This window comes from Chionomys nivalis, chromosome 18 (assembly GCF_950005125.1).
Source record: "Chionomys nivalis chromosome 18, mChiNiv1.1, whole genome shotgun sequence".
Taxonomy (NCBI): domain Eukaryota; kingdom Metazoa; phylum Chordata; class Mammalia; order Rodentia; family Cricetidae; genus Chionomys; species Chionomys nivalis.
In genome coordinates this window covers 43,046,444-43,063,044 of record NC_080103.1, presented here as the reverse complement: position 1 = coordinate 43,063,044, position 16,601 = coordinate 43,046,444, and the positions used below count along the sequence as shown (strand labels likewise).

Below are 16,601 nucleotides of genomic sequence, written 5' to 3'. Positions count from 1 at the left end.
GTTTACCAGTAAAGGTCCCGGACATCTGTCTCCTTTGCTGGTGGCTACATGGCGTCTCACTGACTCTGTCTACTTTCTCTTCTACCTTTGTTTGGAACTCCTGCCTTGCTCTATTCTGCCCAGCTAGAGGTCCAAAGCAGCTTCTTTATGGAGTGGGAACTGAGAGTACCTGCCTTGGAATGATCACAGGTTCTACAGGGCAAGATGGAAAGGCACTCTAGATGAGAGCTGATCAATGATAAATATGTAAGAGAAATGTATTCAGATTCATGAATTTGGAAAACATTCTTCACAATTCCTTAGTCATTTAGAAATATCATATTCCTTTTAGGGGATATCTCCCACACATTTTTATATCTACTTGTCCTTTAGATATTATTTTCTCCATTTATCGAGTAAATATTAAAGTCTTTTATCAAAATGACAATTGTAGCTAAGGAGAGAAAATTACCTTTAAACTCTTAAAGCAAAGAGGACACGTGAAACTATATATGAGTTATATCTGGGACCAGATCATTTTTATTTTAATTGGTGTCTTGTTAATTTTTCCCTTTTTTGTGGTGGGAGGGGGCTTCAAGTTAGGGTTTCTCTGTGTAGAGTTTCCAGTATTAGAACTTGCTCTGAAGATTATGCTGGCCTCAACTCACAGAGATCCACCTGCCTCCTGAGTTCTGGGATTAAAGTAGTGTACCACCAGTACCCAACTGTAAAGTTTCTTGAACATAGCAAAATTTTTGAAACAATTTGCTTATTTTTGTATGTGTACTGATGCTTTGCCTGCACGTATGTTTATATGAGGATGCTTGATCCCCTGGAACTGGCGTTCCAGAGAGGTGTGAACTGTCATGTGGGTGCTGGGAATTGAACCCAGGTCCTCAGGAAGAATATACAGTACTCTTACCAATGAGCCATCTCTCCAGCACACTTTTTAAACATGGATAGTTAGGAGTCAGGTCTGAGGGCAGCCGAGCTGTGTCGTGCTATCCCCCTGCCCCACCCATGCATATGATGGTCACGTGGTTAGAAGCAGGCTCTAGCTTCTTGAAGGAAATGATCTGTCATGTGTGTTTAATATGTGGAAAGCAGGAGATGGCATCATTTCATCTGGAAGAAGTACGTCTTTGTCCTTGAGATCTAGCTGGACATGCATGACAACAGTCACTTTGTAGTGATTCCTGATAGACTTGAGAAAGTATCAAGGGGAGCTTGTCTTTTCTCCCTGTCTTCAGTTTGTACATTGTCTTTATTAATAACAGGCAGATCTGGTTTTGATACTACGCATGTCCCTGTTTCAACACACATGTGGATACTAGGAGGGAGAAACTTTAGCCTGTATACACTTTCTTTTGAACCTGCAACTGAGCCTGGACCATTTCCCCTCCCCATCAGGTGTGCACCCTCACTAGAGAAGACAATCGAGAGATTGGAGGACAGCCTAAGGATGAGCAGCTCCACGTATTACCTATGTACAAAATCTCTCCTGTGGATGAGTTTGGGAGCACCGAAGGTCAGGAGGAGAAGATTCGGAAGGGGTCCATTCAGGTGCTGAACTCTTTCCGGAGGAAGGTGAGGATGTTGGCAGAGCCAGTCAAGAGTTGCCGACAAAGAAAACTAGAGGCCAAGAAAGCTGCAGCTGAAAAGCTGTCTTCCCTGGAGAACGGCTCAAATAAGAATGAAAAGGAGAAGTCTTCCTCGCGCACAAAGCAGGTGGAAAGTGCAAGCCATATGAAACAGCTGCCAGGTAAACTCCGCATGACCCTTGTGGCCTTCGGCGCTGGGTGACACCTGGGGGCGTTAACAGTCATGGTCTGAGTCCATAGCACGATCTTCCCACAAGTGACCAAGTCCTGGCTTCACTGGCATTGTTAGAGTTGGCATCTCAGACTAGAGGGACATTGGGGTTGTCCTAAATGTAAGAAATAACAAAACTTATAAACAGGTCGTTTATATGTCAAAAGTCATGTGAATCATGCAGGACCTAAAATGGGGCAAGAGGGGAGCACAAGACGTTGAGTTAAATATGTAAGAAACTGCAAGTAAAGCCTCTCAGAATATAAAACAGACCACACTGGCCAAAGAATAGATGGGAAGGGAGAAAACTTTGGACTGCTCCAAGCCTTTAGGCCTAGATAATTAAATATTACCTATTTTGATAGATATATTAGCTATATTAGCTATATTGAAATGAGTTTGAAAATGCAATTGACAGGATAGAGGGTGAGTTGAGTTTATTTTTCCATAGACAGGTTTGGTCCAGTTTAGCTAAAGTTCCACACTCATCAAAAGAGCTTCTGGCTGTGGTCGTCCTCATAGAGAATGGCCCCAGAGTCCCTTGCCTTATCTACGGTTGGAGCTACTAAAAAGAAATCCGGTTTTTAGGATGTATATTGTCTTCACCACCAATGACAAGAATGTTCTTTGCATTTAGCTTACTGCCTCTTGGCTTTGAGAGATGAAAATCCCCTTCTTACTGGTTTCTGTGATGGAAAACTGTATATGTCTCAAAAGTGCCATGGCAGATCCATTTAACAGTTTGTAGCTTACATTTCTACAAGGCGCTCTCTGCAGCTGTGTAAATTTCCTTCCTGGGAAATGTTCTTATGAAGTAGGATTCACCAAGTGTATAAGGTCCTTTCTAGGTATTGATAAATGCAATTCTTCTTATCGTTCTCATTATATAACAAGTCCTGTCACATGCCAGACAATTGAGAAATAAAATAAAACATGTTTCCTCCTCCAGGAACAATAGAGGTAAGGGGGCACTATTATAGTACAGTCACTGCCTTTCAGACTGTTTGCGTAGATGCTGAGGACATGGGCTAATTTGAGGAAGGGCTGGGAGATAGGAAGAGTGAGCAGAGGCGTTTTGAATGACTGGTGGACACACATTTTTCTTACTTACAAAATGTAGCATTAAAAGCTCAGCGTGTTTATTCTAATACTTCAGACACAAAAAGTTCTGCTTGACAGTGTTCAGAGCCCCGGCTTTCCTTCACCCTTGCTCATGGAGACTGTCTGTGCTGTTTTATATATTTAAGAATCTCCACTAGAGTTCTTAGAATAACAGCCAGTGTATTCATTCCTGCTCTCTCCTTAGAACAATTGCGACTTTCGGGATCTGTCATCCAGCAGCCCCAGCCACTCCAGAGGCACCTTCATCAAGCACAGCGGCCACCGCAGGCACAGCCACCTCAGCCACAGCAACAGATCCTACAGAATAACTCTCAGTCTGAGTCCATCGGCTCTTACTCCACCAACCCATACATGAGACGGCCCAATCCACTTAGCCCTTATCCAGGCTCTTCACACACTTTGGATATTTATGGAGATACCAACCACATGAACTGTTACCCCACCTCATCTCAAACTGCAGCATCGTATTTGAGTCCTTCTGACCCCATGAACCCTTACCCTGGGCTTTTCAATCAGAATAACCAATACGGAGCGTATCAGTGCAATGGGAATGTGTCCGTGGACAACTGTTCTTCTTACTTAGGTTCTTACTCCCCCCAGTCTCAGCCCAGGGATCTGTACAGATATGCAAGCCAGGAGCATCTGACCAAGCTGAACCTACCACCCATCCACACATTTTACCAACAGAGGTTTGGAGACGGTCCCTCTAAGTACTTAAGTTATGGAAACCAAAATATGCAGAGAGAGGCCTTCAGCAACTGTACCATAAAACCAAATGTACACCACCTCGCAACCTTCTCTCCTTATCCCACCCCCGAGATAGATGGCCATTTCATGGGAGCTGCCTCCAGATTACCGTACAGTATGAGCAATCCACACACAGACTACAGAAACAGCGAGCGCCATCCACCTTCTCAGACGATCCACAGCTACACCACAGCGGCTTCGGGCATGACGAACAGCTCCAATCACGCCTTCCACAGCAAGGAGAATGACATGCTCTCCCACACAGCCAATGGGCTATCAAGGGTGCTTCCAGGGCTGAATCATGAGAGTACAGCTTCTGCCCCAGGTCTATTACACAATCTAACTGACAGCAGTCAGGAGAAGCAACCTGGGGCAGCAGGCCAGGGTGTGGCTTCTTCTGTGGAAGACAATGACGAGGTCTGGTCAGACAGTGAGCACAGCTTTCTTGATCCTGACATTGGAGGGGTGGCTGTGGCTCCAACTCATGGCTCGCTTCTCATCGAGTGTGCGAAGCGAGAGCTTCATGCCACAACACGGATAAATACTCCCGATCGGGTCAATCCTACCAGGATCTCCCTTGTATTTTACCAGCATAAGAACCTGAACGAGCCAAAGCATGGCTTGGCTCTCTGGGAAGCCAAAATGGCTGAAAAGGCCCGAGAGAAAGAGGAAGAGTGTGAAAAGTATGGACCAGAGCACGTGTCTCAGAAAAGCCATGGCAAAAGGGTAAAACGTGAGCCCATGGAGCTGCAGGAACCTTCTGAGCCCAGTTACCTGCGCTTCATCCAGTCTCTTGTTGAGAAGACAGGGTCCCTGACCACAGACTCCACGGTGACTACATCTCCATATGCCTTCACTCAGGTCACGGGGCCTTACAGCAGATATGTATGATGCTGTCCCTTACGCCGGAACACCAAGAACAACCTGTCAGTGGTATAGCTCTCGCAGCATGGGCAACAGGGACAGGTCATAGCATCCATGACAAATGCAGTGTGTGTGTGTGTGTGTTTGTATGTGTTTGTTGGGGGGAGGGATGTCAGCTCACCAGCAAAACAGGGATTATTTTTACCATTGCACTTAATCTCTACTGACTTCCCAAGCGGTCCCTGGTGGCATTCAGGAAAAAGACCAAAGCATCCTATGCAAAGGGAAGGTGGGAAGAGAGTGCGCCACAGTTCATAGTTTCGAAACCACTGGTTCTCTTATTGGCTGAGGTCATGTGCGTGAGCTGCTTCCCCAGCACTCCACACACATGACCACGTCTAATACCAAGTTTGCATAGTCACGGGACACAGTACTGTAGCAGTACAGTTGCAGGAATCACCTGGTGCTGATCTATGGTGTGCTGAATACTGGAACTATGGCTTTTGAACACGCAGTTTTTACTGTAATCTTAATATTAACTTATTTATCAAAGAAGCTACAGGAAGCTTACGTGAATAATGGCAAAACACTGAATTTGTTTGGGTGTTACATGAAATGGTGCTACAAAAATGGTGTCTTTAATAGCCGAAAAGTAAATGCCTTTTTCACCATGCTGTCGTCAGTGCAGTCTGGTGCCCTTAAGAACTGGGGTACCTTTCATTTACATTTCTGTCTTACTTACTTATTCTTATACAGCTTAGTTTTTTAAACGTGGACATTTTAAAGGCCTCTGGATTGTGCTCATCCAGTGATGTCCTTGTAGGACAATAAACATAATGTGTACATACACACATTTTTATATGTGCAAATACATGTATATTGAAATATTTTAAGTGGTGTTTTAGAAGCACTTTGCCTACCTAAGCTTTGGCAACTTGAACAATGCTAAGGTACTGAGACGTTTAAAAAAAAAAGTTTACTTTCACTTAGGATTAAAAGTTTATTTTTTTTAAAGGAAAGCTTTTAAAACATTTGCTTCTAGCCATGTATCTGCTGATGAGCAGTACTCGTTGCTGACACGGCCTGTGAAGTCCAAACCGAAGCTGAGTGGATGTGTTATTCCACAGAACACGTGCTTTCTGGTGCTCATCTTACTGGCTATAATAACGGTGTGACGAGCTCGTGGCTTCTGTGTGTGCTGCTTGATTCTCTGTTGGATGCAGGCAATAACTAGCTGCATGCTACAGACCCAGCAGAGCTTGTCCACTGCAGCCCACGCTGTCTCGTGGAGTTGTAGGTGCTCCAGGACAGCAGGCTGCCTTCGTGTTCCTCATGCATTGCGATGTCATCTCTTTGCTTAAGTGTCCTCCTTACCAGGAAGCTGGATTGGACTGATGCCTGGGTAAGATGAGCAGACAGGGTTAAGTCCATGTGAAACGGTTGGCTACAAAACAAAGCAAAAACCCTAAACAAAATAGGCAGCTGGTTTGCTGTGGTGATTTTAAATCATAAATTTGTATAAAAAGACAAAAGAGTTGTATAGTAAATTAAATTGTAAAACAAAACTTTTTTAATGCAATGCTTTAGTATTTTAGTACTGTAAAAAATTAAATATATACATATGTGTATATATATATTATATATATATATATATATAAGATTAAAGCAAAATTCACATCACGATGGTGCTACTCAGACTGCTACACATAGATGCTAATGTGAGCTAGAATTGATTAAAAGTTTGAGTGATGTTCCTACTTGTCATATACCTCAACACTAGTTTGGCAATGGGATATTAAACTAAGCGAAAGCTTATAGCATTGTATACCACCATTTTTTAAAAGTCTTTTTTTATTATTATTAAAACATACCGTTTTCAATACTTGATTTCTTAGCAAGTATAACTTGAATTTCAAACCTTTTGTTCTAAAAATTCAGGGATATTTCAACTTGTTCTCCTTATGCCAACATGCCATCTGTGTTTATGTAAAGTTGTCAGTTAATATATTTTTTTCAGGGATTTAACTCTTTTATTTTGAATCCCTCCTATTTTGCTTGTACATGTACTGATAACTGAAACTGATTTTGTAAATTTGTCAACTTTTAATTATAAAGAAAAGCATTTTTTTAACGGTCTGGAGAGTTCTGATGATTTCTAACAAAGTAAAAAGCTTAAAATAGAATGCACTGACCTGATAAAGGGAAACTTGTGAAGTCAAAGGTGATCACATGGCTGTTGGCCAAATCCTCCAAGGTTTTTGATCTAGTAATGACTACAGGTTCATATCCATGAGTGTCTCGAAACAGTCCTGGAATCTGGTGGTGTGCCGGGCAATAGGACTCTGTTACACTGTGGCCTAAAAAGAGTGTTGCTTACCAGCTTTTCAAATAAAGGGCTCCATGATCAGTGGAGGAGACCTTTGTGATTTACTGGTCACATTTTGTCATTAAAACTTTCAGAACGTCTGCTTTGCACACAAAACCCCAAGGTTAATGGTTTTCCACACCATGATGTTGATTCCACGACATCGGCTTCTTGTAGGTGCGTTTGGCCATCTTGAGCCAATCTCCATAAGGAATGTTTGCTTTACATGTCACCCACTGTCATTTGTCAAACTGCTGGCCAACAGGAGCAGGAAGTGTGGTTGTGAGGGGATGGGTCATGTAGGACGAGAAGCAATTAAATGACATCCAACCTCTCAGTTAAATCAAATGGAAAGCAGATCAGAGATTTGCTTCTATAGGAATGGGTTGACCACAGGGCCATACTTGAAAGTGCTTCTGCGTGGTGTCAACATTACTTGAATGAATTTTTCATCTTGATTGACGCACAGTGATGTCTAGTTCACTTTACAAGGTAGTTGTTAACTTGTTAGGAAAATCTTTTGCAGTTTGACACTAAGATGATGATCTTCTGTGTGCATTTTTCTATGGTTTATTTTTTTAACTTAGTTTCCTTCATGAGATGTTGGGTTTGTTTATAAAATCTGAGGGTGGTTATAAATACTGTAAGTATTGTAATGTTATGCAGGCTATTTGAAAGCTGTTTATTATTATATCATTCCTGATAATGCTATGTGAGTGTTTTTAATAAAATTTATATTTATTTAATGCACTCAAAGTACCCTGTTTCCGAAGTTTTTGTTCCACAAATGAGGTAAAATGGGAAGAGCTGGGTTTTGTCATCTTCCAGACATTTTTCACACTTTTCACACAGTTCTTGTACATGTTAAACTAAAACGAAATGAATACCCCAAAGCTCGTTCTTTAGTCAGGCTATCTGCCCATCACCCCCTTTTCTACTCACTTTCAGCCTCTTTCCTCTGCAAATATAGACAGGTAGCCAGGAATGGAATGATCCCAGCAGCTGATCCTAGGTTGACATTTTAGCTCACGGCATCAGCTGATCCATATTCCCAAGCGTAAGCCCTGGTCTGAGTCTAATCTCAGCTTATTCATGGCCACTCTTAAATTTTCATTTCCTGGCTATCAAGGCCTCCAAGGGTCTGCTGCAGGAGAAGTTGTTTGATCCGTACCAGATGGGCCTGTCCCATGTGGCTTTGGAAGCTTGAAGCAACACTGCCCTCAGCCACATCTGTCCTTTGCATGTGAACCAGGCCCATTTGCAACACCACTGCACTCTGGCTGCAATGCTTCCCAGATCCACAGGTCATGGTTAGCAGTTATAAGGGTCTTGTAGCCTACCTTTTCCCAAATTAGAGGGCAATCATTCTCATCATGCCTAAAATAAAGAAATTTCCTCTTCCAGATTTTTTTTCCTATGGGCCTAGGGACATATTTGATGCAAATGGTGCAAACTTTGGCCCCTGGTAACTTTCAGGTCACTGACAGCTGCCTCCAGGACTGCCCCAAGTCAGCATGCCATGAAGAACAGCCCATCAATGTTCATAAGTTCAATCCGCTAGGCACACTCTATCTTAAGTCCTTTCGTGGCCCATCATCTACCTGAGCCTCCACAAATTCCCACTGCCCACCTTTGCAAGGTCACGGAGCAATCACACAGCCCAAACCACAAAGGCTTTTTCTGCTCGCACCCTCACACCTTCAACCCACCAACCTTCAGAAGCTGGGCATGCTGTCAGCACACTGGAAAAGGAGCTGCAGGCAGGCCAGCAGCTGAGCTTGCAGCGGACTTCAATGGATAGACAGCTGGATATGACAGATGAAGCAGCATTCACTGAGCTTTATTGGCCCCTTCCCTCTCCCAGAACGGCCAAGAACAAACCTGTGCAAAACTGCAGCCCTTAAAGTATAACCTGCTGCCTCCCTGAGCCTTGAGTTGCTTTAAAACAACAGTTCCCACACTGGATAATTCTACATTAGCTTCAAGTCCTGCCTAATCTGCTCAGGGGAATCACGCTGCAGGTGAAGTGACTTGCTTCAGCAAGACGCATGCCCCTCATGTCCCCGGGAGCTCTAAATTGGTGCTTTGGGTTAAAAGCCATCTGGAGGTGAGCATTCTGTCAGAACAGGATAGTGCGGGAACATTTCTTTCCAGAACTAAGAAGAGGGCTGACCCTGTTCCAAGAAACATTTGCTTCTTGACTTTATCACTCATCGGGCCGGGGGGGGGGAGGGGGGGCATGTTCTTTCGGCTTACATCCCTCCCTCCCTCCAGGAGAAAATGAACACAAAGAATACTTAGAAAGGAATTAACTGTAATTTACATTATTCCGGTTTTAGCAGTGGGCTTCAGAACAAAGGTTCTTTTGTTCTGATACATTTGAGGCCACCTGTCTAAATACCCTTCTTTACCAAGTAATTTCTCACAGATTTCTCCGCTTGTCTGCAACAGGCTTTTTCTTTAAAGGGGTCGCTGTTCCTAACAGACACGTGCGACGAACATGCCCTTGGCAGCTTCTCTTTTCTGCAACTTCAATGATGCTTAATCTACTCAATTTGACACTTCACTCTCTAATCAATTCTTCATTCAAGCTGAAATAAGAGTTCTACTTAGGTACTGAGTGAATTACTAATTACAGAAAAGCACTTTGCTGCCTCTCCCCTCTCTGGGCGAATCCAGATGGGTTGAATTCACAGGATTGAGGATTCATAGGCAAAACCCCTTGCTTTTATCCCTTGCTTAGAAGAAATGTGTGTTAATGTGGTGTTATAATCCAGTAGTTCTCCATGTGTGGGTCACAACCCTGCTGGCAAACCTTTATCTCCAAAAAAATATTTACATTACAATTCATAACGGCAGCAAAATTACAGTTACGAAGCAGCAACAAAAATAATTTTATGGTTGGGGGTCACTATAACATGTGGAACATATTAAAGGGTTGAAGCATTAGGAAGTTTGAGAACCACTGCCTTAACCCATGTCAGAGTCACCATTTGCTGTTATTTGAGACAGGATCTCTCTATGTAGTCCTGGCTGTCTTGGAGCTCACTATGTAGACCAGGTTAGCCTCAAACTCAAGAGATCCTCCTACCTCTGCCTCCCAGGTGTTGGGATTAAAGGTGTATACCACCATGCCCAACCTCCTTAAAAAACACATTTTATGTTTATAAATGTTTTGCCTACATGCATGTGTGTGGACCAGGTGTGTGTCCGGTGCCTACAGAGGGCAGAAGAGGGTGTCATCCCCAGCACTGGATTTATAGCTGTCTATGGCCTGTCATGTGATGTTCTGTTGTGGAACAGAACTGAAGTTATCTGCAAGAAGAGCAAATGCCTTTTCTCCACCGAGACACCTTCTCAGTCCCACAGTTGCGTCTTGACTGCAGCTTTAAGTGTAATGCTGGAGACAATGTCTGGCTTTGAATTTAACTCAATAGTGTCATTGAACCATGTCTCAAAGATCAGCACACTGCACCCATCACAACTATGGTGAGGATCGGGTAGGAATATGAACATTAAGTAGAATATTTGTAAGTCTTAAGAAGATACTGCATGTCAACATCTCCTTTGCCTCATGCCAGAAGATTCTTTCCAGTGATGAGCTTCAGAGCTCTACTAGTAGATGTCCCAGTGGACAGGATCCTAGCTCCCTTCTTGAGTATGATGCTTTGAGTGACAAGGACAAGTGGCCACCACAGGTTCTTGTGTTTGACCCATTGGTCTCCAATAGATGGGGCTACTTGGGGGAGGCTTTGGAGTCTTGCATGCCCAAAGAAGGGCATCTTTGTATGATTCTGGCCTTGGTCCTGATGTGGGAAGTCCTTCTGTATATGTGTTGCTTTTATTGGTTAATTAATAAAGAAACTACTTTGAGCCTATAGCAGGGCAGAACAGAGCTAACCTGGGAAAACTAAACTAAATGTTGGGAGAAAGAAGGCAGAGTCAAGGAGAAGCCATGGAGTCGCCACAGGAGATAGATGCTAGCCACCAGCCAGAACCTTGCTGGTAGGTCACTATCCTCAAGGTAAAATATAAAATAATGGAAATGGGTAAATTCGAGATGTAAGAGCTAGCTAATAATACCCTTAAGCTATTGGCTAAACAGTATTGCAAATAATATAATTTCTGTGTGATTATTTCGGGAGTCTGGGTAGCCAGGAAATGAGTCTGGACAGTTAGGAAACAAACAAGCAACTACATGGTCCCACTTCCAGGAGGCCATTGTCAATAAAATATAGTGAGAAAGACTGTGGTTCCTGTTACCACCTCTCTTAGTTTCTGCTACCCCCTCCCTACCCATGTTTTGAATGCACCTGTTGCAGAAGTAAGAATGAGTGCCAATCCTACATAGAAAAACTCTGTCTCAAAAAACCAAGAAGAAGAAGGATGAGGAGGAGAAGGAAAAGAGGAGGAGATGGAGGAGGATGAGGAGGAGAATGAGAATAAGAAGAAGAGAAGGAAAAGAGGAGGAGGAGGAGGAGGAGGAAGAAAAAGAAGAGGAGGAAGAAGAAGAAGGAGGAGGAAGAGGAAGAGGAAGAAGAAGAAGAAGAAGAAGAAGAAGAAGAAGAAGAAGAAGAAGAAGAAGAAGAAGAAGAAGAAGAAGAAGACTGCAACTATCTAGCAATGAATGACAAAAAATGGACAAAATATTGCTAAAATTTTTTAGGAAGAGCCTGCAAGTAGAAATTTTTATCATACACCATGAGTTTAATCTCTGGAACCTGTGGTGAAAGAATAGAACTAGCATTTAAATTCAAGCCATAATATGTATAGACACACACATGCACACAAGTATAATGATTTCTTTAAAAGGAATGTTATAAAACATTCCGATGCAATCTAAGAGAATACAGATAAACACTTGCATAAGTTAGGAAGGCAAAGAAAGATTTGAATGTGAAACTCAGCAAAGAAATGGACATTTTGAAAAAACAACAGTAATAAAGAGCTCAATAAGTCAAATAATAAGGTGGAGGAATGAGGATTTGGTTAAGTAGGGGGTAATATTGCTTGCCATGCAAGTCTAGTAACCTGACTTCATATCACCAAAACCCAGGTAAAGGACATATCCAATACTGCAAGCATCTGGAATCCTTGTGTCTACTGTGGGACATGGGAAGCAGAGACTCTAGTGGGCCAGCTAGCTGGGATTTCATAGCAATTCACAAGAAAGACCCTGTATAAAAAACAGGTTGAAGGTGTAGCTGGAAGTTTACTGTATTGGAGCCACTTAGTCCCAAATACCCATCAGCCGCTTCCCAAATTAGCATGCAGAGGCTTAACATTACTTGTAAAGTCTTGACCAATATCTCAGGCTTATTATTAACTAGTTCTTCCATTTTAAGTTAACCATACTCCTTACTTATGCTCTGCCATGTGGCAGTACCTTTACTCAGTACAGCATGCCCGTCTTACTCTCTTTGGGTCTGGCTGGCATCTCCTGACTCCACCCTTTCTCTTCCCATCTATACTTCTTTCCTGACTAACAGACAATCAATGTTTTATTAAACAATATGAGTGGCAAATCTTTAGAGTGTACAAGAGGATTATTCCACAGCAGGAAGGTAAGGAGCCCGACCCAAGGTTGTCCTCTGACTTTTACATGGGCAGGTGGGCATGCATGGAACTCTCTCCTGATGAACAGAGGTGGGGGGAGGGCCTGGGGGAGTAACAAATGAATTAACAAGTCATGATAGCAGACTAAATCAAGCAATCAGAATTTGAAGACAGGTCATATGAAATATCCCAACCAGAAACACATATGAAAGACAGGAAAAGAAGAAGGAGAAAAAAGATTAAATTCAAGATATTTGTGTAAGCATAAATGAAAAATAAATATAAAAAATTTTAAGACCTAAAATCAAGAAATGTTTAAGGACATGTAAAATGTATATATGTATTCAATAAAATACCATAAAGGTGCTAAGTTTGGGGAAACTACAGACATATGTGCATGGAAGGCTTAGATTCCTCTAAACAGAAGTAAGCAGGAAACATGCTTAGCAAGTGTATTATACCCAAATGGCTTGAGCACAAGCCAGAGAAAGAAAATAAAATATACAAGAGAAAATCACTATCACATTTAATTGTTTCTCATAAATCAACTACAGATTTATCCAGGAAGCCGTACAAGCTAGGGCACAATGCTATGGTACTTTCTAGGTCCTGGTAGGAAATTACCTACAACCATGAATACTATAACTAGGTAAATCTTGAGAAATGAGGAGGAAACAATGAACTTACAACATGAAACAAAATGAAGGAATTCATGATAACCAGGAAGTTTTACAAAGATTCAGAGATAGCCCTCCCTTGAGAAAGGAAATGCACAAATATACATGAAGATTCAGAAACAGATGACTGTTGAGACCCCAACACAAGCCTTACATTTGAATAGAGTTCAAACCGGGGCCAGGTAAAATGGCACACTGAAAGCTACTGCATGGTCCGAGTGACTGTGGGAAGGAAAACAGGAAAATAAGAGAGACTATTCCAAACAGGAAAAGAAGAGCTTCTAAAAACTCAAAGTAGCAAAGGCCAGGCAGCTGAAAGTCCGGGGGAGAAGAGGTGACACATCAATCAAAGCAAGCTTAACCCAGCTCCAGCCACATAGCTTTCCAGCAGGGGACAGGAAAGGGAAGCCAGGTTGAAAGCCAGATGCCCTGGTATAAAGACATGTCACCTTTGCCCTAAAAACAAACCTATAATGCTTCCCTACACTCACATCCAATTGTGAGATAGTGACTCTTGAGTGACAGAATCATTCTATATGACTCAGAGAGCAGTGGTTAGTGCCTGCACTGATGGAGGACCTACTATATAAAACTGAGCTACTTTGGGGGTCTGAGAACAGGGAAAACCAGGGAGCTTGCTTGCTGTAGCCCTGGGTGTAGCACAACCCTGGGAGGCAACTGTGGAGAGCAGGGAGCTCGTCACAGACAAGCTGAGTGGTGCAGCAGATATGAAACTCAGCCCAGACAGTGAAGTGCACAGAAAAAGGCAGCCCTGAAATCAGGGACCATAAGCCAACTTCATCAACCAAGAGTCTGGTGATCTGAGGTGAGCAGGTGGGTCAGCTGAAGCAGCCGTAGAACTGCTATTCTTTGCTATGGAGTTTGAGGACCCGCACGCCTTTGTGGACCTTGGTGTCCACAGATGTGCAATACCAGGACAGCCTTACTATCAGCATTAGCGGGATGTGAAGCTATGGAAACAGATGTTCCCCATCTGTAGATCACACTGATGCTGTGGTACTGCCAGCACCCTAGGGAGACACAGCCTCTCAGCAGCCCATGGAACTTCTTCTGAAGTATTTAAGGCCAGAAAACAACTTTACTCAGTACCAAAGGGTTAGAATAAAAACTCATATCTTATGAGCTCACAGTGGACTAAAACTAGACATCGATAGTGGGAGAAACTACACAGATGGTTAGAAACCGAACAATAATTCTTGAATGATAAGTATATCACTGAATAAATCAGGGAGGGAAATTTGAAACTCCCAGAATCAGAACGAAATGAAATGAACATTATTTACTAAAACCTTTGGCATACATTAAGACATTTCTAAAAAGAAAATTTCTATCAGTGAGTGAGTATTTAAAAGGGGGAGGGGTTGAGAGATGGCCCTATCCTATGTACTCGCTGCTCTTGTAGTTTAGTTCCCAACACCTGATATAAGAAATTAACAAATGAAGAAATAAATGAATTTAAAAATCAGAGCTGGGGCTGGAGAGATGCATTAAAGGTTAGGAATGCTTGCTGCTCTTACAGAGGACCCAAGTTTGGTCCTCAATACTCAGATATCAGCTCACAAGAATTTATAACTCTAGCTCAAGGTGATCCATCATCCTCTTCTACCTTCCACAGATATGAATGCACATGGCACACATACACTCAAAAACAAAAGCAAAAAAATAAGTAAGTCTAAAAAGGAATTTTAAAAATCAGAATGATTTTTTTCTAGTTCCATCCATTTACCTTCAAATTTCAAGATGTCATTGTTTTTAATATCTGAGTAATACTCCATTGTGTAAATGTACCACATTTTTTATCCATTCTTTGGTTTAGGGGCATCTATGTTGTTTCCAGGTTCTGGCTATTACATATAAAACTTCGATGAACATAATTGAGCAAGTGTCCTTGTGGTATGATTGAGCATCCTTTTAGTATATAGCCAGGGATTGTATAACTGGGTCTTGAAGTAGATCAATACCTAATTTTCTGAGAAACTGCCATATGGATTTCCAAATTGGCTGTGCTCCTCCAGCAGTGGAAGAGTGCTCCCCTTGCCCTACATACTCTCCAGCATGAACTGTCGCTTGTGTTTTTGGTCTTAGCCATTATGACAGGTGTAAGATAGAATCTCAGAGTCACTTTGATTTGCATTTCTCTGATGGTGAAGGATGTTGGACATTTCTTTAAGTGTTTCTTGGCCATTTGATATTCCTCTGTTGAGAATTCTCTGTTTAGATCTGCACCCAATTTTTAATTGGATTATGTGTTGTTTTTTTTATGTCTAGCCTCTTGAGTTCTTTATAAACCTTGGAGGTCAGTCCTCTGTCAGATGAGAAGATGTTGGTGAAGACCTCCCATTCTGTAGGCTGCCATTTTGTCCTACTGACAGTGCCTTTGGCTTACAGAAGCTTTTCAGTTTCATGAGGTCCCGTTTATTAATTGTCAATCTTAGCATCTCTGCTACTTGTGTTTACTCAGGAGTGGCCACCTGTGCCAATGTGTTCAAGGCTATTATTCCCCACTTTCTCTTCTGTTAGTGTCAGTGAAACTGGATTGTGTTGAGGTATTTTGTTCACTTGTATTTGAGTTTTATGCAGGGTGAAAGATAATGATCTATTTGCATTCTACATGGCAACATCTAGTTATGCCAGCACCGTTTGTTGAAGATGCCTTCTTTTTTCCATTGTATAATTATGACTTCTTTGTTAAAAATCAGGTGTTCTTACATGTATGGATTTATATCTGGGTCTTTGATTTGATTCCATTGATCCACCTGTCTGTTCTTATGCCAATACCATGCAGTTTTTATTTCGTACTATAGTCTGTAGTAGAGCTTGAAATCAGGGATGCTGATACCTCCAGAATTTCTTTTATTGTACAGGATTGTTTTAGCTATCCTGAGTTTTTTTTGTTTTGTTTTATTTTGTTTTTCCACATGAAATTGAGTATTGTTGTGTCAAGGTCTGTAAAGAATTGTGTTGGGATTTTAATAGGGATTGCATTGAATCTGTAGATCGCTTTAGGTAGAAGAGCCGTTCTTCGTTAACTATCCTTCCATGAGCTCTATCCCTTCCATCTTCTGATACCTCCTCTAGTTTCTTTTTTCAAAAATTGAAGTTTTTGTTATACAGGTCTTTCACTTGCTCGGTTAGAATTATAACAAGATATTTTATATTATTTTAGATGATTATGAAGGGTATTATTTCCCTGATTTCTTTCTCAGTCCTTTTATCATTTGTATATAAGAAGGCTGCTTATATTTTTAGTTAATAGTGTATCTAGTCGCTTGACTACAGGTGTTTATCAGCTGTAGGAATTCCCTGATAGAATTTTGGGAGTCACTAATGTTTAATATCTTATCATCTGCAAATAGCTACATTTTGATTTCTGCCTTTCCAATTTGTATCCCCTTGCTCCCCTTTCATTGTCTTATTGTTCTAGTTAGAACTTCAAGGACTATTGTGGTGATATTTAG

At 41.8% G+C, this 16,601-nt stretch overlaps 1 protein-coding gene across 1 annotated transcript in view; it reads left to right on the top strand.

Annotated features, from left to right (window-relative positions):
• Tet2 (tet methylcytosine dioxygenase 2) overlaps positions 1–7,595 on the top strand; it is an 85,384-nt gene extending 77,789 nt beyond the window's left edge. The window contains exons 10-11 of the mRNA XM_057793240.1: positions 1,390–1,741; positions 3,098–7,595. Coding sequence (XP_057649223.1) covers positions 1,390–1,741; positions 3,098–4,551 — 1,806 coding nt within the window. The 3' untranslated portion in view covers positions 4,552–7,595. The remainder of the gene's footprint in view (positions 1–1,389; positions 1,742–3,097) is intronic.
• The last annotated feature ends 9,006 nt before the right edge of the window (positions 7,596–16,601 follow it).